Source organism: Sylvia atricapilla, chromosome 1 (genome assembly GCF_009819655.1).
Source record: "Sylvia atricapilla isolate bSylAtr1 chromosome 1, bSylAtr1.pri, whole genome shotgun sequence".
In the NCBI taxonomy this organism is placed as follows: Eukaryota; Metazoa; Chordata; class Aves; order Passeriformes; family Sylviidae; genus Sylvia; species Sylvia atricapilla.
In genome coordinates, this window is record NC_089140.1 from 44,686,168 (window position 1) to 44,713,843 (window position 27,676).

At 38.8% G+C, this 27,676-nt stretch overlaps 1 protein-coding gene across 6 annotated transcripts in view; it reads left to right on the forward strand.

Moving 5' to 3' along the window:
• The window catches only part of MYRIP (myosin VIIA and Rab interacting protein), a 208,773-nt gene that overhangs the window by 178,203 nt on the left and 2,894 nt on the right, over window positions 1–27,676 (forward strand). For 4 of the 6 annotated variants that reach the window (XM_066321216.1, XM_066321230.1, XM_066321222.1 and 1 more), the window contains 6 exons: window positions 7,039–7,278; window positions 20,594–20,788; window positions 24,601–24,762; window positions 26,382–26,486; window positions 26,582–26,642; window positions 27,421–27,539. In XM_066321216.1, coding sequence (XP_066177313.1) covers window positions 7,039–7,278; window positions 20,594–20,788; window positions 24,601–24,762; window positions 26,382–26,486; window positions 26,582–26,642; window positions 27,421–27,539 — 882 coding nt within the window. Of the gene's footprint in view, window positions 1–7,038; window positions 7,279–8,440; window positions 8,537–20,593; window positions 20,789–24,600; window positions 24,763–26,381; window positions 26,487–26,581; window positions 26,643–27,420; window positions 27,540–27,676 lie in introns of all 6 variants that reach the window. The other 2 variants (XM_066321254.1, XM_066321246.1) reach the window with 2 other exon arrangements.

The window sequence follows — 27,676 nt, forward strand, 5'->3', positions numbered from 1 at the left end:
TGTTTGCAAACTACTTCCATTTAAATTATTTGTCAATTCAATAAGAAAACAAAGGAAACCCGAACAAACAAACTACAGGCTGTAATGTCTCAAACTTGGAAAAACTGTTCATACAGCTTGAAGACAGCAAACATTTCTTTTAAATGACAGAAAGCCAAGGTGTCTCCCCTATTTGGAGTTTGTCCAGACCTGAGACTGATATTAAGGGATCCATTTATCCCCCAGGTATTATTAGCAGTGCAAGCACATAAGCTCAGGAGAATACTGACCCCTTGTCCAGTTCCATTTCCCACATCCTACCCCTCTTAAGTCCTGAAGCTGCATCTTTGCTGCAGCAGAGTAATAATAAGCCTAAAGCAAGGAGCTGAGGGCTGTCTTCTCTCTGTGCCTCTGATTACAAGCAGCCTGATTCAGCCTTAAAGCTATTTGACCAAATTTAGGATGCCTGGAACAGTTTTTCTTTCCTTATGCTACTGGCCTGTAGCTATATTTCCTACAGAAGAACGTCACCACGGCTGATTGTAAGTCAATATTAGGATTCTAGGATTTCAGCAGGGCTTTAATGCTGGATGTCATTAATTCTGGACCCATTCATGTGCTTTTAGGATGGAGTGTGGGTGTTTGGGATGTTCTGTACTGATTGATTTATACTCGTGTCCCCATATATTTAAAATCAACAGTAGTTGAAGGAGAGTACGATGTATCAGTGGCCATTATTGACTTCTTATAACATCAGGCAGAATTACAGGGCTTTGCAGGGACTGCACAAAGACCATATCTTGTACACAGACTTCTGCATTTAGCTTTCTGGCTTTGTGCATGATCTCTGTGTGTCTGTATTCATATTGAAGCTTCCTGGTCACAATGGACAATATGCAGAGCATGGAAGTTCAGCGCTCATAGGGAAAGTCCTGGAGACATTATAGAATCATAGAATCATTTAGGTTGGAAACACTTTAAAGATCCTCAGTTCCAGCTGTTAACCCTGCACTGCAGGGCCAACCACTAAACGTTGTCCCTAAGTGCCACAACTACACGTCATTTAAATACCTCCAGGGACTGTGAATCAACCACTTCCCTGGGCAGCCTTTTCCAGTGCTGGATAATCTTTTCTCTGAATAAATTTTTCATAGTATCTAATCTAAACCTCCTTCATGTTCATCTAGGTGAGGTCAGAAAGGCAAGGTGCTTCCCAAACATCCATGGTGGCATCCTTTAGCAAATTAGTGTGTGTTTCAAAGTGCAAGGTGGTGTGGAAAATGATTCTTCTTTCCAAGTCTTTTGTGAGTTGCTTTGTCTCTTGTAACCTCTCTGTTGTGCTTAAAGTGCAAGATTCGGGATTCTAACCCCCTCTGCCCTTCATTTTACCCATGAGGCTAAAGGAGGCTGTTCCTGCTCCCTCAGCCTCAGCTGGGCAGGCAGAGGAGCACTGCCTCCAGATCATGCCACTGTTCTCAAAGCAGTGAAATTCTCACTAGGAAGTTTATGTGTGGGGGGATTTGCACGAGTTTAGTGTTTGGACACACACTCACACACAGAGGTAGCTGATTTGACAGCTGGTGCTCACATTTGTAGAACTTCTACTCTAGCCTCATGCAAACTAGCATGACTGGCATCAGGAACGGGCTGACTACCACAATTTAGAGCAAGGATGTTGCATGGTTGAACAGTTCTAGGAAGCAAGTAAAACTGTCATGTGTGTGAGGAACCTGATTTAATGTATGAAAATGAATTATCCAGACATCATTTACACTGCTCAGGAAAATGTGATTAAAGAGATGCCAGAGTTTCATATATTCCCCAGAATAATGTATTGATCTTGGTAAAATGATTGAGGCTGCAGCAGGGAGAGCCCTACTTAGAAACAGTTCTACAGAATTATAGTGTAGGTGTGTGAAGAACTGCAGACAGCATAGACTTAAAAAAGATTGACTGCAAGGTCTTAAAACAGGCATAGCTTTTCATATTATGAGATTACGCAGAGTTTGCAGAGACCATACAAACTCTTCTAAACTCTTATTGAACCTCAAGATACTAGAACTTCAACTCTTGTTGAATCTCAGGATATTAGACACTGAATAACTGATTATATGTCAATTAAAGAAAACTGTCAATTGCAGTAAAGAAACACACTTTTTCTGTACTTTACTGCATTAGAATATAAGCTTATTTCACTGCATTTTAATAATAATGTGATCATTTGTTAACCATTATGTTTTCATCAGCATTGTAGCACAGGATTTCAGTTTACCAGTATAAAAATTAGGGCTTCATTTTTAATTTTCAAATAGTGAAGGTTGCGTTCTTGTTTTCTACTCTCCAAGTTTCTCAGTGAGATGAAAACAACCCTTTTTTCTTATTTACTCTGAGTCTAGAGAGTTCTAAGCAGTTATGTTTCAGAAAAACTGCACTCAGTTCATAACTCACAAATTATTTCAATTTAAAATCAGGTATTTTTTAATCAGTATCCAGTTCCTAGATTAGGATAATGCTGTGGCATGTTTTTTTAAAAATATATTTTAGACACAACAGTGCAATGCCAACTTTGTGACTGAGAGAGAATCATTTTGTTTAAAATCTTAAGTGACTTAGAAGATGAAACCTGAGAACAGATATCAAAATGTGCTGTATCTGTGGAATTTTTTGCTTAAGGAAAAATAAAAGAACAAACTCCTTTACTGAGCTGTCCCTAGATATGCTGTAAACACAGTCATGAAGCAAAATATGACAACTGTCCTGATAAAACTGAAGTCCTGCTGTAAATAATATCTGATTGCTTATGTACCATAAAAGACATATTTCTGTGGGAACTGAACTGGAAAGTGCAACCTTGCTTTTAATGATTATTTTTCAAATTGTAACCTTTTACATAAAACGGACACTCAAGCCACCAATCATTGCCTGTTTTTATTATTAATAATTATAATAGTTGATAGTATTAATAATAATAATATTGATGTATTGGCTCTCATTATCTTTTTGCGAGAAAGATATGATTGTTGCTTAACGTAGCTGAAATTCTTGTTTCTGAGGCAAAGTGGAGGGGCTTAATTGCTTCAAGTGAACAAAGTGTCCTCATTATGGGTTTGTTTCTTTGATCAGGTTTCTTTGACCTGTTAATTACAGCCCTCCTGCTCTGCAGCCCAGTAAGGGGTGAGCACTGTCAGACTGCCTGTTCCCACGGGATGGCGCTTGGGATGTGTGCTTGGAAAGCAGCTCCCTGAAATCACTCTGGCTCTTGTTCAGAAACTGCCTGCAGACCTCACCATTTGTGTATTCTCCTAAAAATTTTAGTTTCCAATTTTTGGTTTCCTATATGAAGGGAACTTTCCCTCAGGAATTTGTAGTTCAGCGTGGATTTTGTTCTGGAGCATCTTCTTTTTGTATTTCATTTTTGTCCACTCTGATTACATTGAGTTATCAGTGATTTGTGTGCAAGGATTTGGACACTGTTTATGAGTAAAGGTGTATTTCTTGTCTTCATTGTCTCCTAAAACTTAGGCTTGCATAGAAACACTTGATTTTCTCTTAGTGGCACTGGGTTCATGGCTGTGTCAGTCTGCCAGGCCCTCACAGAAACTCGGTTTTCAGGTAAAATGGTAGCCCTTTGTTCTTCTTTGCAGTTATTAGCAATAAATATTGCTGATAGATGCAAACGGGAATTTACACAATGGTCTGTGTAATGACACAAAAATGTCATTAAACTTACCAGAAAGAGTGAAAACATGAACAGTAAAGAATAACAAAATTTATTGCAGCATGTATTAAACAACAGTAGTAGTACCTTTCAGTTTATTTATTTTATTGTTTTCATGCCTGCTAATGTGTTTTTTAACTTGTCAATCCATGAGAGGTATAATCTCCTCACAAATAGTTTGCTGCCACTATCTGAAAAGCCCAACACACAAATCAAGCAGCCTGCTATTAACAGAAACCACAAAGTGCAGCAGTGTAAGGTACCATTATCTCTGCATGTGCACAGGAATTAACAGCTCTAGCCGGTATAGATAATCCACCCATTCATTTAAAGGAGGTTGGAAAGCTAAAAAAAAGGGGTAATAGACATACCTGAGTCCAGCTGTAAGACAGGCAATGCTCTCAAGATGAGTCCTCCCCCAAGAAGCAACATGTATTCAAAACACAGATTTAGCTAATACAGAATGAGACCCCAGGGTTGCCAAGGCATCTCATGACTTTCATCTGTGCTGGCAGACCTAGCAAAAAGATCTTTAAGTTGCTGCCATGTGTGATCCTATGAAGACTGGTATTTTTTCTGGATCAAGAGAAGTTGTCATTTTACTGTTGTCAATGCAGATTCCTTAAATTAACTAGTGGTGCTTTCCAAGGGTGTATATGTGCATCGCTACTCCAATAAAGCTGCTAAGCAGTTAAAGCTAACTGCTAAAGCTAAACAGATCTGTTTAAGAAGCCCCCAGAGGACTCATGCATGTCCTGCTGCACAGTGAAGTCAGTACAGCAGTAAGGAGGAAGTGTGGGAAAATCCACCACTCTGGACTACCAGCCTCCCTCACTGCTCCACTAGATTTTATATATGTATCTGTAAGCTCATTTAAACAGGAATACCAAACTCTTGTCTTTACCAGCTTGATCTGCTCAAATGTCTGCATAGAATGGGATTTTCTTCTTTTCCTTGCAGATTTATGTAAAATGTGCTCAATATTCATCAACACTGCTAGAGTAAGGTCACACCCTTAGTGCAGAGCTGTAATCCTAAACCAGGTGTTTTGGTAGATGAGAGCAGGTTTTTGGAGGTACCAATTGAATAAATGGAGGTTCATAAAGTAAAGAGGGGTTCCAGTAATTAGCTTAGACTAGATACCTAGCTGTAAATATCTCAGTTTTAATGAGCTGTATGTTCCCTAAACTGTATTCTCATAAACTACAAGTGCACAGTTTAGCTGTGCTTTCTATCCTGTATATAACATAAATAGTGATTGTTTCTTTCGTGGGTACAAATTGATGGACTGATTGATTCAGCAACAGGTTTCAGGGTTTTTTTAACAGCAGTTTAATGATTTGTGAGTATTGGTCATTGGCAGATTGTTGTTTGGTGTGTCGTACTGATATTTGTAATGAGTTCTGGAGTGATGCGCAAGAAATGTCTGAAGAAAACTTCTCTTGCAATTTGAGGAAACATCATTATGATAGAGATTTTTAATTTAAGAGGTGAAATACACAGGTCTTTTGCATGTATATAAGAGCATGTCATTATAAAACTGAAGTGAAAACACTCATTTGAAATCTTGTTTTTTGATCATTGAACAGCTTTTTCTGCTAAAAAGGTGATTTTTTTTTTATTCTGCAAAAGGTGATTGTTTGAGAAAAGACTTTCAACATAAACCCATGGTTCCCCTTCTATTGTAGCTATCAAATTTCGATTTTACCTTCAAATCCTGGTTTTCTAAAAGGGCCTTCTGCATTCTGAAGGTGAACTATAAAGCAATGATTTAGTTGTGTAATTGATTGAATTGCAAATAACTGCAGACAGAAATTGTCCAGAACACTGTGAAAGTGCTGAACACTCCAGTACAGTTTACTGTATGCAAGATGAGAACTGACATTATGAACACAATGTGTCAATCCATTAAAAGCAGTTTGGTGGGTAGGGGCTGTGAGGGAGTGGGCAGAGTTAACATTTCCTGTGAGAACTAGAGGCAATTGGTTCATCCATGAACAGTGCTGCTACAGCTGCTGCTGTTTATGTATTTCCAAATGAATGGAAGAGAGAACAGATTTTAGTCCCTCCAGCAGTGTCTGGTCTTGTCACAGTATGAGAAACTAAGGCAGACATGAATTATTTCCTTTTGAGAATTGCTCCAAATCATCCTCCTAGACCTGCTGAGATGTGCCTACCACTCTGGTCCCAGGATGAATTCTTCATAGCCTCCTTCTGGGTGATTTTGCACAATTATGCTCCATTTCAAAATATTTGTCACTTTTAAACCCACGTAATACCATCTTATTTCATGGATTTGGCTGAAGCACCAAACAAGGTCATGATTCAAAACTTTCTCTAGCAGATAGCAGGGTAGGAGAGCATTTCCAGAAGGCAGCAAATGCTGTAGGTGGAACAGGTTGCTTTGTTGGGTGCCTGTCTCTCTCCAGTAACTGTGGTGGAAATCAGGGCAAATTGGGTCCTTATCAGACAGCACAGATCCAGAAAATGAATTGATACATACCTGGGGATTAGTTTTTAGAACAACTATGAGATATTCTCAGATTTTGTCAGCAAGGGCTGACAAAACTATCTCCCATTCCACCTTATTAACTGCTGGGCAGGCATCCTGATAAACAGATTTGCAAAAAGATTTTGCTTCTCTTCAGCTTCTAAAGGGACTTGTGGCCAAGTCTGTAGCACCCACTGTATTTAACTGTCTCTTTTAAGTGTTCCCCAGCTTTAAGGATCCAAGACTTATAACAGGAGGTGCTCCTGAAGACTGAACTCGTTCCAAGGAGTTTGGCATTTGGAAAAAAATCATTTTTGTAGAGAATCTACCTATGCAAATAATACTGGGAAAGCTGACAATCTTAAGCAACATCATGTAACAAAAGAGAAGTTTTTCAAAACTTGTTTCCAGCGGTCTTTAAGAAGAACATGGATAATGCTCAGGATCGTACAGTCAGGGAATGCAAGTACAGCTGTCAATTGAAAGCTGAACACAACTGCCAGGTTACAGGTTATTTCATTCCCACACTGCACTTTTATCTGCACTCTGCCTATGAGGGATGGCAGTGCTGGGAATGGGAAATGGAGGCATGTTTATTAGTTGCTCACAGATAACAGATACATAGTGATTTTGATAGTTCCTTTTTAGATAGAATGAAGGTAAGCAGGAATGATGAATAGAATCCAGCAAGTGTTGGTTTACTGGCATTCTTTTTTTATCAGAACACTTAGTGTGCTTTCTTTCTAGCTTCCCTGCAGAGTGATCATTCCTATAGTTTTCTAGAAAGCTGTTTGTTTTTTCTTTCTGTGTCTGCATAGGAATTATATGGTTTATTCTAATGTTTTTGTAGGATTTTGATGATTTATCAGAAACAGATATAAGCAATGAGGATCAGCACCATGATGTCAAGCCTGAACTTATGGAGGATGAGCTTAAATCCAGGTTATTTCAGCTTGCTGCTAAAATGAGTGACAAGGAAACATCCTCTGGTGACGAACAAGAGTCAGAACCTGGAATAGATATGGAAAACCAGAAGGAGAGTTTGTCCTCAGAGGAAAATGGCAAAAGTATTCAGGAAGAGTTAAAGAAGGTAAGTGGTAGTTGTAAACAAATGGTGATAGTATTGTAAGAGTTAGAATCCAAAAGGAGAAAATTCTGGCTAGAAAACTGAACACAGTGTCTTGAAAAGACCAGGAATCCTTTATGTCAGTCTGAGCCTGAACCCCTTGCACAGATAGAAGTTCAGTCAAGGTACGTTTTCCTCTCTGTGAGGAACAGACAGCCTACAGCATCAGTTCCAAACAGGGAACTTAGCTTGTGCAACAAAACTGTTAACTGGGTAATATTAATGGAATTACATCAATTTATACTGACTGAGAATTGACTGACACTTTTTGATTTAAAAACATATCCATTTTTTTAATTTGTCCTTGCTAACCAGACAGTTTAAGTGGTTTTTTCCATCTCTTTAGTTGCTCCTCTCTTTGTAGTATCATCTAGTTCATGCTGATGGCAGAGTCTTCTTTTGCATCTCTATCAAAATATTTAGTGTTTCTTTAAAGCTTTCCAACTCTGTTACCCTGTCAGCTAATAGGCTTCTCAGAGTAGTAACATTTTCTAATGAAACTGAAATTTGGTGTCAGTTCTGATAGTGCCTGAGATCCTTCATTTGTGCCATTTCACCCTTAAAATGAGATACCAGATTTCAGTGTCACTTACAGGATTTACCAGCTCCCCTCTTCCCTTTCTACCTCTAAATTTCTCTTCAGATCTTGTGGTGTGCTTGAATTTGGTGCTATAGGAGCCCAGCGCTGCCCCTTGCCAATCAAGCACTCATTCCTTAGATCCACTTAGGCTCATTCTAGTCTGCTGCATATCTTGACTGGGGTATTGTGTACAGAGCAGCTCAACTTTGACAAGGGATGTGGACTACTCTCTAAAGGAAATCTATTTGTTGTAATTTGAAAGGTGTTTTATTCAAATTATATAAAGAACTAATACACTGGGAGGTGAAAACATGACCGAGTCATCCAGGCAGATGGTAGAGATGCTGTCCAAGTATGCAGGAATGGTGTCACAAAAGCCAGTGCCCATCTGGAGTTGAATCTCCCAAGAGACACAAAGGGAAAAATAGTCTTCAACAGGTGCATCAGCAGCAAATGGCAAATGAGGGAAAGCTGAGCTCACTACTGCAGTGGTCTGGTGACACAGAACATGGAAAAGGCTGTTACACAACATTGTTTTCATCTCAGTTTCCAGGTAAGATTTTCCCTCAAGAATCCCAGGCCCCTGAGACCTATGGGAAAGCCTGGAGCAGTGAAGACTTACCCTTGGTAGAGGAGGATCAGGTTAGCAAATATTTAAAAAAATGGGATGTGCACATGTGCATGGTGTCTGATGGGGATGCACTTCCAAGACCTGAGGGAACTGGCCCATGTTCTTGTGTGGTTCATCTTTGAAAGTTCATGGCGATCTGACACATTCAGAGCTATGGATATTGTTTATTTTGGCTTTAAAAAGGCTTTTAGCAGTCAAATGCAAAGAGAAATGAGAAGTCCTGCACCTGGGAAGTGATTATCTTATGCAACGCTTGAAAGTATCGGTGAGGCCATGTCTGGACTGCTGTGTCCTCTTCTGGGCTCCCCTGTACAAGGAGACCCATGGACACACTGAAATGAGTCCTGTGAAGGGCCACAGAGATGATTAGAAAACAGGGTCATCTGTCATAGGAGGAAAGGCTGAGAGAACTGGCACTGTCTATCCTAGAAAAGAAGAGAAGACTTGGGAGAATATCATCAATGTGTTTAAATACATAATGGGGAAGAGGGGGAAGATGGGGAAGAGTGGGGAGTGTTTGATACGGCGAATAAAGTGGAAATGGAGCTCTTTCCACTGACAGGAATGGAAGCAGTGGGCACAAACTGAAATACAAAAAGTCCCATCCCTTTTTCACTGTGATGTTGTTTAAATATTGGAATAGGTTTCCCAGAAAGACTGTAGAGTCTATGTCCTTGGATATAATCAAAATCTGACTGGACATGGCCCTGGGTATGTGCTTTGAGCAAAAGAGTTGGACTAGGTGATTCCCTTGCATTCCAAATGTAAGGAGTGTGTGACTCTCTGATTCTGAGTTACTTAGCCATGGACTACACTGGAATATAAATACCTTTTTTATTGTATGCAAATATCTCCATGACGTACACACAACCTTTCCAAAGAAGTCACATAAAGGCTTTATTGTCAGAGCTTGTTAGCAGCATTTAATTTGTTTCTATTTGGTTTGCAAAGACAAAACAGCAATATCACATTATTCAACAGCATATATGGACTAGCTGGGGTTAACATGATGCAAATGAAATCCAGAATTAAAGGCTGTAAAGAGGACTTTCTCTAATGCTCCTGTATAGAGAACTGAGCACAGAAAATGGTGAATGTATGGTTTTGGTGTACTTATTCATCTGCACACATCTACCAAGTAATATTGGTTGGGTTTTTTCTCTCCTAATTTTGCTATTTCTTTAAAATTTGTATGTCAGTTATTTAAAATGAAGCAGAGATTAATATCTTTTTCCCCAATAAAAATTTCTTAAGTTTTAAAAAAGAAGGGCATACCATGTTCAGCAAAGAAGAAATTTTTGGAGTTCCTAATCCTTTATTTGATGTGGATAAAAGTGTTCCCATCATTAATGGTCATAGTATATACTCTTTTTGTCTATAATAAAGAAACCAGGATATTCCAGTACTCTTCATGGTCTGGAATTCAGCAGAATTGGCAAGGGAACATTCTCCAGGTATAGAGAAACAAGCACACTGCTTTCTTTTTTATTCTTGAAAGTTTTCCTTAAAGGTACTTTAAAATTTTCTGACTTGTGCCTTCTCTCTGGAAAGTTGGCTGGCCAACGTGTTACAAGGAAATACTGAAGATGACAGTGTATAATACTGTGGGGCTGTGGCAGTCTAAAATACAGATATATCTGAACTCAAAAGATGCAATAACTTTAGGAGGAGTATATGTCATTTGAAAGACAAGCATAGAAAACCTATTTTCAGGCAACCAGTAATTTTAGATGCCTTCAAAGCCAGAAGTCTCAATATGCTGTCTGTTTAAAAAGCCTGATTGTTGGAGAATTCACTTGTAGGGATTTACAGATCTTTCACACTAGCACTTGTCGTTATTGGTCAGAGACAGCCTCCTGACCTGGGCATCAGGTTTTAAATTAAATTTACCAGAAGCATTAGTTCTGCACTATTATAATGAGAGCTGGAGTGTCTAGATTCTGCTTTTCATTCCTGAATGTAAATACTGTACTTTAGCCATCTTGCTTATATTTTAGCCATACTGCTTGTCTTGGTTAGTCATTAATCTTCTATTCTTATACACTTATTCTGACACAAATTCTTATCCTAACACTTCAGCAACTTTGAATCACTGGGAAGTTTTAGTTCTCTTACATCTGCCCATAGGATAAGACTTAAAAACATGTATTGGTTTTTAATCACTGGAAATTAAGTACCTGGTGCTTATTTGACCTTCACCTCTCTGCACCTTTAAAAACTTGGACTTCTGTCTTAATGGAAACTGGGAATCTCATGTAATCACACATTGAGCTGATGCTTTTAAAAGGGTATTAATATATTATGATCTGAAGTTGTGGTAAAAATTATCTTTAATGGAACTGAAATGAAGCTGAAGTTGCTTCGCATTTATGGATTCTCAGTTCTCACTTCAAATTGAGCTTTTGATTTGTATTTCTGCCTTTAAGATGCAAATTTGAATATGACGACCTTTTAGTTAATTATTTAGTTCATCTGGGATACCTGAGGATTAAGGTAGGTATTAATTAACACAAGTTAATTTTGGGACTTGGACTTAAATCTTTTTAGATTTTCAGCACCTCATTTTCCTTATCCCTCAGTTTGTGATTGCATAAAATGCTCTTGTGGAGATTCACAGCTCTCATTTTAAAACAAGCGTAATCCTGCAGCAGACTTGTTTTTATGGAGAATATTTTGTGCTTATTAAGCTACAGAAGTAGTTCATGGTCTTTACGGAATATACAGAGCCCTGAGAAGTCCATTTATCTTGGTTGCACAGTGAAAGGCCATGGTTTTCACCAAAAGCCATGCTTAGGGTAGAACTGGCCTTCAGCTCCTCTAAACTTCAGGTGAGAACAAACCAAAATTCAAACTGTGCAATTGTTGTCTTAGTGAAACATCTTGTACTAGCACAATGATTTGCATAATTCTTTGTCTTGCTCTTTTTATTGGTTGGTTAGTTTTTGCTTTACTCCCCCAAACCCTAAATGAATGCCTAAAGAAAAAAGCAAAATGTAAATTCCCTTTGAAGTATCTTAATGTTACTGATCCTGAGAATGGCAAGCATGATAAATGAGATGTATTTAGTTCATACTCTCCTCCATCCATTCTTCTTCTCTTTTAATGCTTTCATGAAGATAAATTGACTTGGTCTTTGTTTTATGCTGTATTCCAGAATTACATTCTAGAAGGTAATTTTTGTAGGCTGCAGTTTGAATGCAGTCTATCCCTATGAGCACTTTATCAGAAACTATAGAGATTGTTAAAAAACAGGTTAGCCTCTGCTGTTTTTTCAAATTGCCCACATAGTATAAAAACTGAAAGAGTTGTTAAAACCTTACTCCTGGGTTTTTTTTTCCTCCTTCTGCTTAGTACTACAACTTGCTTAAGTTACACAAATTAGCAAGTGAGTTAAGCTTCCATGTAACATGGAGTTTCTCTCCTCTTTGCATTAGCTTGATGCAATGTGCTGTGCGTGTAAGGAATTTCCTTAATTCCCTTTATGCGTTTACTTCTGCTCAGATAACCAAGGCTCAGTAATTTTATTTAAATTCTACTGTTGTCTGTTGACATTACCACATGACACAGTAGCTCTTTTCTGAATGACAACCTCTAAGTGAGTTTGTTAAGTAGCACAGTGGGATCCTGCTTCCTAAGTGATACCTCCCGAGTCTCTTGACAGTATGAATAACAGCATAAATAATCTTTTCATTAAATATTTATGCTTCCATTCTCTGGAAACATTTCATTCTTCTTAGGTTTTAAAAAACTTTATTTTGGAGATAGTATGAACTATGAATAACATTTTCACGTTGGTTTTTGCCAGATGCCTATTTCCTTTGTTTCAAGAGAGTGCATCTTACTTTTGTCACCAGGTAAATTAGCACTGTTCAACTACTTGTGTAATGAGATTGACCCTTGTCAGAAAATCTGCCTTGCCTCTCTCTTTCTAGCAAGAAGAATAGCCTGTAGCTGTGCATGTGGGTGCACATTACTGCAGAAGAGAGAGGCAGCTCCCTGATGTGTGTGCTAGTGGCTGTGCTCAGGGCTGGCCTTGGAGGGGGTGGCCAGGGCTCAGTAAGGGAGGTCAGGCAAGCGTGGGGCACACTGGACTTGGTTGCTGGAGGAACATCTGCTCACAGCCTTGATGGAGCTGGAGAGCATTGGATATGCACTTGCCAGTGAATCCCTCCTGTGTACCACAGACCTGTTGAATCATCTTGGCAGGGGTGTGTGGGGTGCTGAAACAGCAGTGCTGTAATACCGAGTTAGCCTGTGTCTCCTGGTGGCTGGGCTTCTTTAGGCGTTAGTGCTGGTGCAGGCACTGTCCTCACAGAAGATGACGTCAGTAGTTTCTGTGGTCATTACCTTGCAACTGCCTGAATTCCTCGGTATTTTGGCTGGTGTGTTGGTTCAGGCAGGGGTTTATAGGAAACTGCCATCCAGCTTCATATGCCTAAAAGCTTTAGAAGTCTCTGAGTGAAAGTTTCTAAAGGAGAACCATGTGGATCACTTCAACCAAAAATCTCAAGAGCGTAAGTACAGTAGCGTTACTACATTGCTGCTATTATGGTAGTAATGCTGAACAGTGTAGTACAATGTTACTTTCCTGGGTTAACAGCTTGGAAGATATTTGTGTGTCTGTTGTTTCACATTTTTGTGTGCAAGATGCTCAGACTAATTCTTGTGTTTTCATGGATCATTGCTTTTAAGATTGTGTTAATTATCTGGGCAGTCTCCCAAGGTCCAGGATTAAAAACTGAATGTGGGCAGCATTGTAAAAAGTGATCTTTAAGATTTATGAACTGCTGATAATCTATGAACAGGATTTTGAATTACAGCAGAGAAAAAACCATTTTGTTTAGGGAAGGTGAAAAGAGGTATGAGACAATAATCTTCACATTGGGCTAATGGATCCAAATTTATAAGTTCTCAATTTAACAAAGCAATCAAGTATATGTTCAGCTTTAAACTGAGGTTTAAGTGGTTTGCTGGACAAAATTCGCATTAAAGGTGTTTCTCATATGTATTTGCTATTTATCAGTCTGTAGTATGAAATACCATGCTGATCCTAAGTTTATTTTGTCAAAATCTGAGTCTTGCATTTCAAGCATCAAGACCATAAACATTTATTTTTTAAAGTTTTCAAAGCAAGAAGTGATGTTTGTGTACCTCCAATTCTGACACTTTCTGGGCTCAATACAGTTGCATAAATATGGATGTAGCTGGACCATCTGAGGTATCTTAGAGTGTCCCACGGGGCCTTAAGCTGCTTGTCCAGAAGAAACATGAATCTCCCAGATCAATGTCATATCTGACAGTGTTGTTTCAAAATTCTCATATACTTCAAGCTGTTTCAAATTGCACTTTGTCTACCTGTGTTTAAACAACTGAATCAAAGCCCTGTTGGATCTCCTAGTGAAGGGCAGAAGAGGTGACACTTCAGCTGCCTTCACATGGAGTATGCAGCATCTTCGTAAACAGCTTTTTTCCTCATAGTCTGTTTTAAAACTTGCATGCATGGACGCCCAAGCCAGCTCTGTCCAGTGTGCATGCAAGGGGAATCTCCTTCACTTCTCTCCTTGCCAAAGATTTACTTGCTTAAGGAGAAAATGTCCCAGCCATTCCACAGATCCAGTTGCAGAACATCAGTGAACATTTGTGTAAGCTGCTGGAACAAAATGGTGGGAAAACCGACTATTTTTTACTACTTTTTTGTCTTCTTTTGTAAACTGCCCTAAGACCTGGCAGTGAAAACTGAGCTCTTTCAGATCTATCTGGAAGAGTTTCAAGGAAATGCTGCTCCTCAGCTGATACTTCTGTCACAGCACAGCCATCAGGGCAACAGTGGTTTTGTCATTACCTAAGGCAGAATCTGTCAGTTCAGTTTGAACAGGCGTAAGGAAATTAGGGAGATTACTGTAAGCCTACTGGCTGGTCACTGGAGACTTGTACTATGGGTTTTACTTGTTTGTTTTGGGACAGTGAGGCCAGGAGAGGGACAGCAGCAAACAGTAGGAAGTGATTAGGCACAAGACACCTTACTGAACTTAGCCCAGGTATTTCCCACGTGGGCATCTGACTGTGGCATAAGTGAGGTACAGAGTCTTCGGTCACTACTGTTGAAATTGCTGCCATATACACTCCAAAAGTGAAGATAGCTCTTCTTTTCATTCTTAGTGACACTTTTAGTGATGGTGGATATAATATTTTTCCTCTGTTTCACTTTATAAACAATTGTGTGTGACTTGCAATATCTGTCTCAATGAGTTCTGTTAGTCTGAATCTCACAAAATTAAATTAGGCATTGCTTTATTTTAAATATTTTTGTAATAAATGTAAAATCTAGATTTTATGCTATTTTAATCTTGGTACTTTCTTTATCATTGCTGTTTATCCTAAACTTCCCTGTAAGTCTGAACCTATATAGTTGTTAACCTCTGTAGCCGTTAATAAACCTTTTCTGCCTTTTTATTTAACTGCTTTCCCACTACCTAGGAAAAACAAAAGGCTTTTGATCTTCATTTAAAGCTGCAGTTTTTATCCACTGTATTGCAGCAGGTGAGAAAGCTTTGTTTTGTTTGTATCCTCTTACATCTCTTATGTAGTAAGAGATGTCATAACATGATATTGAGGGTTTCCACATTTCCAAATCAACATTCTCAAACTCAGAATGTTTTCTTGGAAATATGAGGCCTGAAAAATCATACATTTTGCCCACAATCACTAATCATTGCAGAAAATTATTTTATAATCATAGTTAATATGTGATGCAGACTGCTCCCTTGTTTGGCCTTGTGATGAAAATTTGGTTTTATCAGTAAAGAAGAACAGAAGACAAAGATAAGGTGTATGAACTTTCTATTCTCATATACTCACCTATATTAAGAAATTTGGAAGGAAGTTTTCTGACTGTAGTGGTCTTCAAAAATCTTTCTAAGCTCTCAATTTAAAAAATAATCAAAACCCTTAATTCATTGTAAAGTTTGTACAATAAGTAGATATCTTCTCACTTTCCTGCTAGTGACCATTGCTTACCATTCTTCTAGGCAGAAAGAGGTTTCATATTCTGTGCTATTTGAATCTCAGCTTATGAGGATCACATATTAAAAAATACTTGCATTATATTCCCTAAGCAAATATATGTTTATCTTATATTTTAAAATACCTGCTATTTTTAGTATGTCATACATCATCCTCTCAGTCATAAAATAAGAATCACTTTTGTTGTGTTAAAAGTTGATGCTTAATTTAGCAAGACACTTCTCTCAATTTTTTTTTCCTTGTGCTTAATTTTGTCTTACGAGTTTTAATCATCTTCTAATTATCTCGATTTTATTTAGTAAAAATATCAATGGTGACATTAAAGAAAAAGTGTTTTTCCAGTTGCGTAATGTCATCAGTCTATGTCCATTGTAGATCAGAATCCTGTGTGGATTTCAAGATGTAAATATTTTAATTTCCAACTTAGCCTATAGTATGTCACCTCTTGGAAAATCACTTCTTTTCTCATGATTATAGGCAACTTGATTGTAGAAATAAGGAGTTATAAGTTAATGGGCATAACATCTGTAAGTATATTAGGACAGTGGATTGAATTAGTAAAATGTGATATTCAGGATTACCTAGCACAGTCAAAAAGAGAGACTATTTCTCTGTTATACTTTAGAGATTATCAGAAAAATAATAGCGCTCAGCCTGTAAGATAATTTTGCCTTCTTTTTCTAAAGGAATGCTCATAAATGGAGATACTGATGTTAAAGGTCAAGGTGGGAAGTCTTAAACTTGAAGAGTTCAAATTTGATATCACAATTTATCATGGTATACTTGTCTGCCATCAGACAGCCAGGCAAAATTTAGCCTTTTTTTCCCCTGCAGTTTTCATGGTAATGAGTTGTTAGGGCTCACATTTGAAGGTCAAGGTTGACGACTGCCACAGATAGTTGGGCATTAATGTCTCTTTTCTTCCTACATTGTGACTTGTGTCTCAGATTCTGCTGGCCTGTGAAGGACTTTCATTGGGCTTTTCAGGGCCTTCTGGAAACTCTACAATGAATTTCCATAGGGCAGGGAGATTAGGTAGACAGGTTTGGGGTTTGCTTTTGTTTTCACCCAGCTTGGATTCAGTCAGGTTACTCTGAAAGGATGAGTTAATCTGTGGCAAAGCAAAACTTAGCTTCTCTCCAGCTCTCCTTATCTCCCTACATAAAAAGTCATATCGAATGTGACTCAGTGCATGATATAACACCTTGACACTGGAGCTAAAAACGATTGCACCACAAGTCATCAAGGATGTGGTCAATACTGCCTGGACTGCTAGTGATGGAAAGGTGTTCTTGCTCTACTTCTTGATCTAGCTGTTGATGTCACTGTTCTCTGTTGAATTGCATGTCACTCCCTCCCATGCTCTTTAAAAGAGTCTAATGATGACATCGTAGTGGCAGAGAAAAAGAAATCACTAATGGCTGAGTACAATGGGCAGAAAAATAAACAGTGCTAGTAATAGAAAACTTAACTATTTTAAGAGCATCAAAAATAAAAGCCATGATGCTCATGCAAAGGAAAGGATGTGAAAATGTCCCAGGCTGCTGAGATGCATGCAAACACTTAAAGCTCAACTGCTCTTAGCAGTTTGGGTACTTAATATTGCTTCAGTTATATCATCCTGTTTTCCTTCTGTTACTTGTGCAACAATGCAAATAATGGTCTATTAAGCACCTTCTAGTGTAGCATGCTCAAGCTAAACAACTCAGGAAATATTGTCAGCATCAACAGGGAAAGGAAAGAGAGATAGCAGAAGGAAAGGGAAGTGGCTAACAGTCATCAAGACCACTTTATCTTTAGATCACTGAAACATAATCTTCTCAAAACAGGAATACTTTCCATCTGATAAACGGAAATGACAGTAAAGAAGTTTTACAAGATGCTTGTTATATTCTGTGCAAACATATATGTATATATATATGGTTGCATACACACACATTTTTACCATTTCATTGGTTTTAAGATTCAATCACAAAGAACTCAGAGAAACTGAGCATGTTCTTTTGACTGTGTCCTTAACATGTTGGTGACCATGGATATTAATTATCTTAAAAAGGATAAATGCATGTTTTCCTCATTCCATTAGATGCTTAGTCTCAAATTCAGTAAAGAGAAAAAATTCTCACAACTAGTAGAAACATCTTGGTCTGCTGCATGGATTTGATTTGGGAGTGGTGGTGTTAATTCAGAGGTAGAGTAGCACAGTTGAAATCAAAATGCATCCCAGAGTTTAAGAAGAATAGTTGCACTTACCTTTCCCATGCTGGATATTTGTACCAGAGATTGCTTTCTACATCTACCACATCCATATTAGTTCTCTGACTTGCTTGACAAGACAGAGCCTGAGTCGTGGCATGACAGCTGTCTCTGTGAGTCACTTAGAGGTGTAAACAATGACCTTTCCTGCAAGGGCAAGATAAATTAGACAACCAAGAGGTGTTTGGAGCAATTTGAAATCCACCTACCAGGATGATCTTGATGTGTGTGTGTCTGTGAATTTCGGGTGATTTTTAGATGATCCTGTAAATCCTGAGTTTGAGATGGGTGGTCAGGGAAGGGAGGGGTTTGTGAAGTACTAAAACCCAGCAACGCATTTTCTTTTTTTAATTTTTTTATTTTATTTTGGGGTTTTCTCATTACACATGTTAAATAATTTATATCTAGAATACCTCACTGTATTTGTAAATTGACCATTTTGGAACATGAGCCGTTTTAACAGCTTTTGACAGTTGCTCAAAAGGAGGGTTAAACATATGTAAAATCATTAACTGAGTATATAGTTTTTTACAAATCCCATTTCTATACCTGTGGAGGATTAGACTGGACATTAGGAAGCATTTCTTCACTCTAAGGTTGCTCAAACATTGGCTTCCAAGAGAGGTGGTCAGTGCCTACCCCTGTTAGTGTATAAGAGGCATTTGGGCAATGTCCTTAATGATGTGCCTTAACTTTTGGTCAGCCCTGAACTAGTCAGGTAGCTGGACTAGGTGATCATTCATCATCTTCCAAATGAAAAGATATTCTGTTCTGTTCTATCCTAGTCTATCCTGTTGAATGTCTTTTCCCCTATCCATACCTATTGAGAAGCTAGTGTATTCTTCACTCAAAATCTTGATATCACAAAGATTTCTATCAAAAACAACTTTACCTGGAAAATTATTTTATAGTAATTGGTCTGTGAAAAATGCCAATATGGATTCTCATGTTGTGGTATAAAAATAACTTTTTCTAATTTAATTCAATCTTTTTTTTTTTTAATTCATCATTAACTAAAAAGGATAATAAAAAATTTAAGAAATAATGAATACTATAGTGAGGCTACAGTTCTTGAAATTAAGAACATACATCAATGAATATGATGAAGAATACGTAGTGTCTGGCTTTCATCCTTTTTTGTTCACTACTCACTGAATATCAAAACTAGATACTTGTGGAATTAAATAATAAAAAAAAGTAACATTGATCTTCTTTCTTCTCTTCTTCCTATAAAATTATTGATCTGTTTTTAACCTAATTGGCACTTGTGAAAATAAATGGAAAAAAACAGTAAGCTATTCATGGGGTTCAAGTATTTGTTCTCAGTAAGAGGGTCCCAGGCCTGCTTGTTGGGGGCTGTGTTGGCTGTCCTAACAAGCTAAAGATCGAGTGCTAAAGCATACTGTATTTGCTTTGTTCTTCTTCTCTTTAATCTCTCATTCTAATTATTTCTTGTAATTCAGATGAGTAATAGTGCTAAAGATGCTTTAACGTATTGATACACAACAATTGAATAGGTACTGCTAAAAATGTAGCTTTTCAGTAAAAGTCTTATCTAACATAAGACTGGACAGCTGATTAAAGGAAAGAGATAATGAAAGAAGGTTTCCAGTCTAACCCATCAGAAACTGTGGGAATCGAAAGAACATTATTTCTCCTGTATCCTGCCTATAGACTTTTTATTCAGTTATACTCTCTGTAGAATTTACTGTATAAAATCCAAAGACTGTCCATTTCCTCAGTACTGATCCGCAGATACTTTGTGAGAAAATTTACAGACAGGTGACAGGTGAACCCCTAATTCACATACATAAGTGTTTGCAGATTTGAGGAATTAATTAAATTTTGGTTTTAATTTTTTCCACACTTTTTATTTAGGGAAAGCAACACTAAAGTTATTGCACATATATTAAGTGACAGTATTTTTATCGGTTTCACAAAGCTTTGGCTCAGTCTCCAAAGTGTAAAGTTTAGATGTTGAGCTTGGTGGTTAAAGTTACATTAGGTGAAATTTTATTCCTTCATCAGAGGAGTTGTCCTGAAGCTTAAAGCTATGTGAGAATCACAAGAATCAAAGAATCAGGACAGTAAGAAACACTGATAAAAAGGTGTTGAGTTGTTTTTAAAAAATCAATAAAACTGCGTGCTTTTCCTTGGTATCTCATATAATTTATTCCATATTAAAAATATAAAAAAATGAAAGGATACAAGTGTTTGCACACTTATAGCTCAGTCATTGTTTATTTGGGGTGATCATTTAATTCCTAGGAAGCATTTTAGTAAAATGCTATCCTTATAGGGCTGCTGAAGATTGCTTTCCCATGTTTGCATCTGCAATTAAATGGCTCCTGTGGATACAGACATAGATGATTGCACATCTCTTTGCCAGTATCCAGAAAGGAAAATTGTGTTTTAAAATATATCTAAAACACTTCCGCAAAACCAGCTTTATGTAGCTCACTTAGAGTTTAAAGCTGGCTATTTGTGTGCTCCTTTGGGATAAGATTTGGGATGGATTTCACATCCCTCCAGTAGAATTGTGTTGTAGAAGAATTGCATGTGTGTGTTATTTTGCATGTGTAGCAGTGTGGGTATGTGAGAAAGGGAAGGAGGAAAAGGTAAATAAATTCCAGTTCCACTACATGGTTCTTGTGTCTGTTTGCAGCAGAGAGCCATGGATATGGTTTTAGCATGGCTAAAGCTGTGGCTAGTGAATGGTGATTGATACCTTACCCCTCTATGCTAATTTAATGCTGTTGTTCTCTCTGTCTGTTCTTGTAACAAAATAGAAGTACTCTGCTGTCTCTCTCTGCAACATCTCTACAGAAGTCCTGAAAGTCATCAATGCCACTGAGGAGCTGATAGCAGAATCCACCGATCCCTGTGATTTCCCAGATGACATTCAGGACAGAGGACGAGGAACCCTCCCCCTGGGCACAGATCCTGTCAGACTCGATGAGCAGCTCACCACACTGGAAGAAAATGTAAGCAGATTAATCAGTATGTGAAAGACTCACGTGTGTGAGTGAGTGCACCTGTTTGTGTGCACCAACTCAAAAGGAAAAATACATGGGCAGCAACAGTGTGTGTTCAAAATTAATTTGGGGTTTTTAAAAAAGTACACAAATAGGGAAAAAATTGTGTTTCAACAGTGTTTAACTGTATCAATGGGTTTTTTTTAATATGTACTTTAAAATACTGAGGGGAGGGGGAATAGGATGCTTTGGGGTTTACAACTAAAATTAGAAATTCTATCTCAGAAGCTCACTCATGCCCTCCATACCTCTGTGGCAGTATGGCTATGCCACGCCTGGCTGAAACTGCACATTTCCTCATCTCAGCACAGCCTCATCACTCCAAGGACATGTGAGGAAAGCATGTCTCCAGTCACACAGAGAAGTGGAGAAGCTTTTCCTCCCCAGCACACAACGCTGAGCACCCAGGGAGCTGGAGCTGTCTCCTGAACTGTTAGAAAGAACAGGCTGGAGAATCTGAATCAAACAAACATTTGCTTGGCCTTGTCCAAGTCATCCATCCGTTTTCATTAATACCTGTCATCTGCAGGAGAAAGTACAATGCCAAGTCATAGACGGAAGTCACTGGAAATTTTTGTGAATCCACTTAATGGAGTTGGTTCACTTTTACCTTTTGATTTTTTCTGCTTCCCACATTTAAGTGATTACTTTTCAGTGCTCTTTCCCTTTATTAGGAGCACTTGAAGATCTCATAGAAATCTGCACTGTCCCATTAGATCATCCTGGTCAATTCAAGAAAACAAATCCTGATTTTCTTTAGCCTCAGAAAATTTTCAGACAGAATCTCCTCTTAGAGGATAAAATCAGTTTCCTCCACAGAAATGCATTTTCTCATTCGCCCCAGGCTAAGAACTGAGTGGAAGATACACTGTGACACTCGACTCAGTCTCATGAAATAGTATCCTAAAGCTCCAAACACCATAGAATTCATCTGGTAGGAGAGGAATGTGGAAGAAAAATCCAAGTCCAGGCTGGACCACATCTTCAGAAGAACCAAGAAATTCTACAGGACAGAGAGCAATTTGGGGAAATCTGCTCTCGTTTGTTGTCGTTGTTGTCTGGGTTTTTGGGGTTGTTTTTTTGTTTTTTGTTGGGTTTTTTTTGGTCTGGTTTGGGGTTTTTTTCTGTGGAGAACTGTGTTGTAAGCTATCTAAGGTGCATGGGTTTTTTCTACAGTTACACTTCAGTAATCGCTCCCAGCAGTGTGGAGCTTTGGCATCTGTGGTGCTGTGGCCTCTAATCATTCATTTGGGACAAGCATTTCTCACTGAGCAGACACTGGGAACAGAGGCAAAGCATTTCTTGCTTTGGCTTCTCCCTCGCTGCAGCATCTCTGGTTTTAGCTTCTCCCAGTTCCCTGCAGAGCTCACAAAGTATCCAGCTCAGCCTTGTGGTGTCCCCACAGTATATCTTTCTCTGTCCCACACAGGACATGAAATAGGTGGCAGAAACGTCACAGTTTGAAGATTTCAGCATTAAAGTCTGTGGTAAAGAGCCTTTAGAAATCCAGGAAACCATAACTTTTTGCATTGCAGCTGGGACCATATCTACATGAACCACATCCTCTTTGTGGCAACTTCACAAGAGGATCTGGGTGTTTATAAACACTGTTCATTTTTGTTCTCTCTAGCCTTTTGAGGACTGTGCATGCAATAGTGTGGAGAATGTAGGGCCATCTGTACCAGCAAAAGGTTGGGGTTTTGTGGAAGTTGTACATACCTAAATAATGGTAAAATAAGTCTCTGCAATCTAAGTGTGAATGTATGAATAAGGGCTTCACGTAGGGGAGACCTGCAAGGACACCATTGCTGTTCGGAAGTATAACAATTGTCCAAGTAAAGAGAACATTTTTTAGAAAAATATTTTCTTTAGCTCCAGCTGGAAAATGTTCATTAACATTTTACAAATGTAGGGGCTGATTGAGTTACAGAAACACTGGTAACCTTTCTTTCCCACATTTTTCTATCAGTACCATTTTCTTTAGATTTCCCCCCCACCTCTTGAAAAGGACATCTTACTGTGCAGAGATTTTTGCCACAGCACTTAAATCATCTTTTCTTCAACTTTCTAAAGATGCTGCTGTTCAAAATGTTCTATTTCTTCTTTCTCTAAGATTTTAGATATGACAGGGAAATCTAAAAAATTGCCTTTTGATCTGAACTGGCTATGGTATGTCATACTTAAAAGTTGTATCATTTAAATGAATGGTTAGAATAATTAAACCCCACAAAACCAGGAGCATTTCTGTTTAAATCATCATGTTAACTTTAGGGACTACCCATGTCCTCATGTACTTCAGCAAAGATGTTACATCAGATCACTTATTTCTTTTAGATATGTTTTTCAGAGATTTCATGCCTGGAGTTAGAAGAAGTTCTTACAAGATGCAATTTGTACAGATGTAGTGATTTTGTTTCTTAGCAAAGCCACATGCATGGAAAAAAAACCTATCTGAAACTGGCACAAAGAAAAAAGGAAACTATTTCAAGCAATTAAGAAACAATAATGAAAAATAGAAAAATAATAAAAAGTAAACAAATCTCAGTCTGGTCATTCTCCACCATTTTGATCCATAAAGCCACAGCATTGCCATAAATTATTTGAATACCTCTTATGTCAAGAAAATGAATGATCCAGGAATTGTGGACAGATACAATGACTGGAGTGGAAAACATATGAAATGAAGGTGTTGTCTCAAAGATCTGCTTCAGATCCTGTTTGCTTGCCCCTTGAACCCTGAAGTCAGCCACAACCATGTTTAATTCATGCTGGGTTTGTAACAGCACGGTCTTTACTGCTATTGCAATGGGGAAAATCAGAATATATATTTAATTTCCACTGTGCTGTTACCAGCCTAATGGAAACAAGTCTCTTGCCTGAAGAGTAAATGGGCAGAAAGTGCAGTATTTTCATGTGGTTCTGCACAATTTTAAGCACAGATGTCAAAAACTAATGCTTGGAAATTAGCCTTTTCTATAAACCAGTGACTTCTTGTACTTTAGGGGGTTTATGGAATAAAAGAAACAATAAAACACAGCGTATCACTAATTACTCCTCTGAGGGGCTGAATGGGAAATAAAACCTTTAGCTGTAGTTACAGATACCAGAGGTGCACCAAAACAGTAAGTGTTGTTCATTTTTAGGGAGAAACTCTGAATTATAAACTCAGTAATTCTCTCTTATGTGGCCAAATAACCCTATTGATCCTCCACACATTCTCTCAAAGGCCTACGGAGTGGGAAGGTTTTGCCTGCTGTATATTTGGGTTGAGAGCAGGATGGGATTGAATATCATTATACATATAAGCACATTTACTCCATAGGAAGTTAGTAACTATTTGCTGCTGAACAGTAATTTGTGCAGTTTATACTGCCAGAGGGCATCAAGTGAGTTTAAAGAAACATGGCTTTATATGGGGTGTGATCTGTTGACTTCCCTTTGTAGAATTAGGGTGTTATGTGATTGAATATCAATAATAAAAAAAGCAAACTTTTGAACTTTTTTTCTTTGCTGATCAATCTGGAACAAATCTGGTTTGGAATACCATTGTAGCACCTATGAAATCTGCAATGCAGCCACCTTGTTCATCCCTTCTCTTTGTTGGATCTGTGCTTTTCAGATTATTTCCCCATGACTTTCCTCTGCCAGCTAAATCTCCCTGTGGTGGGCTAGCAAGCAGGGAAGCTTGCAGGTATGATGGAAAATGCAGTCTGCCCACAAACCAGGACTCACTGAACCCTGTCCCTGCCTTGGCCCTGCAGGTGTACCTGACAGCCAGCACGGTGTATGGGCTGGAGGGGCAGCTGACCAACCTGGAAGATGCCGCACGCAAGATCAACAGTGTGACTGAGGAATCGGAGCTGGCCGATCTGGAGGATCAGGTGGCCACAGCAGCTGCCCAGGTTCATCATGCAGAGCTTCAGGTGAGGACAGCAGCTCCTCCGCATCTGCAGGTTTCACACTGCTTTGCCTAACACCCACCTCACTGTACACACTTGGAATATTCTTTTGTTCTGCCGTAGTCTGATGATCCCAAGATGCTGACTGCATCACACAAGCTCAGCAGAGCATAACTGAGCTGTATAACTCAGCCCAGACAATGTACTGTATCTCTTTGTTTCTTCCCTCAGCTTGGTTTTGGACATGGCACTGCAGCAGCCTCTTACTTCAGTACTAATGTTGGATTGCTCCTTGCTGCCAGGCAGCTCCCCTGGTGTGTTCCCTGTCATGTGCATGGCCTCAGTCAGGCAGCAAATAGAGTCTGAGGCAGCTTATCTAATCAGAAACTTGTCAAGCCCTTTCCAAAAGATGCCACTGTTGGCAGCTTTCTACCAGCAAAGGCCAACAGCAGCCAGAGGCTGAGCCAAAGACAGAGCCTAGGGCTTGGCATGCCTGCCGTGGGATTTATATGCTAAACAGCACACATCACAGCCAAAGGCAAGAACACTTGTGCACTGTGATCTAGCACCACTCTAGCAGGCTTTGAAAAGTCCAGGGCTCCGAACAAGTTGGAATCTGGTGCTAAAAGCTGAACAAGATAATGCTGCCAGACCTCAAGGGATCTGGCACTGCTTGCAGCTCACTGCCCCGTCTGTACCCAGCAAGATGCCGTGACCTGACTGTGTCAGAGTTTAATGGGAAGTACCTGGTGATTTTACTCAGTGGAAGCATGCTTAACTCGGGACTGAGCAAATACCTGAGAGCCTGACATGTCTCTGATGTCAGAAGTGCATTGCTGTACTACTTGGTGAACTGGCAGTGGTGTTTTGTTGGCTTTGATCGTTATTTTAGGGTAAATCTGTTAATGGGGATGATAGGGAGGAGAGAGGCCTAAGCTATGCAAGGAGGCCATTGGAAGATCTTCCTCAGAGTGAAGCCAGCTGTGGCTTCAGGTGTCATTGTGAATCATCAGCTGAGTTACATGTCTGACTTCTCTGACTCTTCTTTCTCTTTTGGCAACCCTTGTCTCCACTACTTTAAATATCAGACTACTTTCCCCTGGCAGGTTTTTTTTGTGCCTGCAGTTATGCATGCTTGTGTTTAATATGCATATACATTTGAACTATACATATTTAAGACCAAATGTTTAGATTTTGTGACAGAGGATGTACTTTGCGCATGTGTGAAATTATTTTGAGTTAGGAAATGTGTCCCACAAAGGTAGCCTTTTAAAAACACAGCTTGAATGAATTTGGGATTATGTAGCTGAAGGTAATTGGGAGATAGCAGATGCAGGTTTTCTCTCCTCCTTTCTTTTTTTCCTCAAAAGGAGTAAAATGCCTCTTCCTTGGAGTCACAAGGTAGGTTGGATTGTTCTTTTACTCCATCTTTACTAACAAATTAAGCCCCTTTTAGTGTCAGGACTAAAGAATGCAGGAAAGTGTCAGAATTGCTGAAGAAGTTAGCCATCTGTTTATATTTTCTTATTAAAGAGGATTTTACTGGGGGAGGGTTATATTTCAGTAGTGGCATCCACAGTAATTTTAAAACTTCTTTTCCCCCCTCCCCATCTGTCTGTCTCTCTCTTTTATTTTCTTTGAAGATTTCAGATATTGAGAGCAGAATATCAGCTCTCACTGTTGCAGGCTTGAACGTGGCTCCCTGTGTTCGCCTGACAAGGAAACGGGATCAAAAGCAAACAAACCAGGTGCCAGAACATTCTGTAGTATTCAAAAATACATTGGGGAAATCTTGCCTCTTTCTCTATAATGGAGTTGAGTAACGTGTATGTGTTGTTTACAGATGCATACAATAGACACATCAAGACAGCAGAGGAGAAAACTTCCAGCTCCACCAATACAAGGTGCGCCTAAAGTGTTATATAAATGAGAGAGAGAGACACTCTTTGTAAGATTCAATATAACATACAAGTCAGCAAAGTAGGGAAAAGTTTAAGTTATGAAATGAACAGAGAAAGCCTAATAGACTGTCCCATCCTCCTCATTTTCCATGTACTCACATTATATAAAATACCCCTTTGTTACATTTATAAGCATCACCACTTTTTCTTCAGTGAAGGTTGTGACAGTGACAAGTAAACAAGAGCAGGGGCAGAAGCTGGGGAAAGCAAATAAGGAATGCTCAATACGTGCCCTGCAAGAGGGGTGCTGCTGCTGCAGTGTGGCTGGACACCACACAGTGTGGCTGTCACCCTCCTCAACCCACCACTTCCTTAAAGTCTATATTTGCTGATTTCATGCTCTATGAAATGGCTCAGCAATGTTCCTGGTATGTCAGAGAATGGCTGTGAAATGTCTTTATAAAATCAAGTGGATTTTTTCTTTCATGATTTTTTGTGGATTTTTATTTTTGGGGGGTTTTTTAAACTCTGCAGTGCATTATCTCTGAAAATTGTAGGGCTTGGTTCACTGCACTATTCTTTTGTAATTCCACTGATTGACATGGCCTCAAACTTTAATTTGGAGTACCACAGCCTGCTGTTTTTAATTTAAATTAAATCCAGCTTTCCTCATACATCTTAGGAAAAGTTTTATCTCTCTAGAAGTGTGACTCTTCATAAGTTTTTTTATATCTGCTTCAATCTCTTATGTGAAAAATCTCTCCTTTTGTATTTTTCCCAGGTGAAAAAATAGATGGTTCTCCAGTTACCACTGTCAGAACGTTTAACAGAAACTTTATGCTTCAAGGATCTCTAACACAAAGAACTAAAGAGAGGAAAAGCACTGCCAAGGACTTAATGGTAAACAAATGTTTTTAAAACTCTGTTAAAAGTAGTCAAGTAGAGAGATAGCACTATCTGTGTAGGCAGCTGTATTTCAGCATCTTCAGAAATCTTCTCTTGATAGTCTGAGGAAAAGATAATAGAGACTGCTGAGG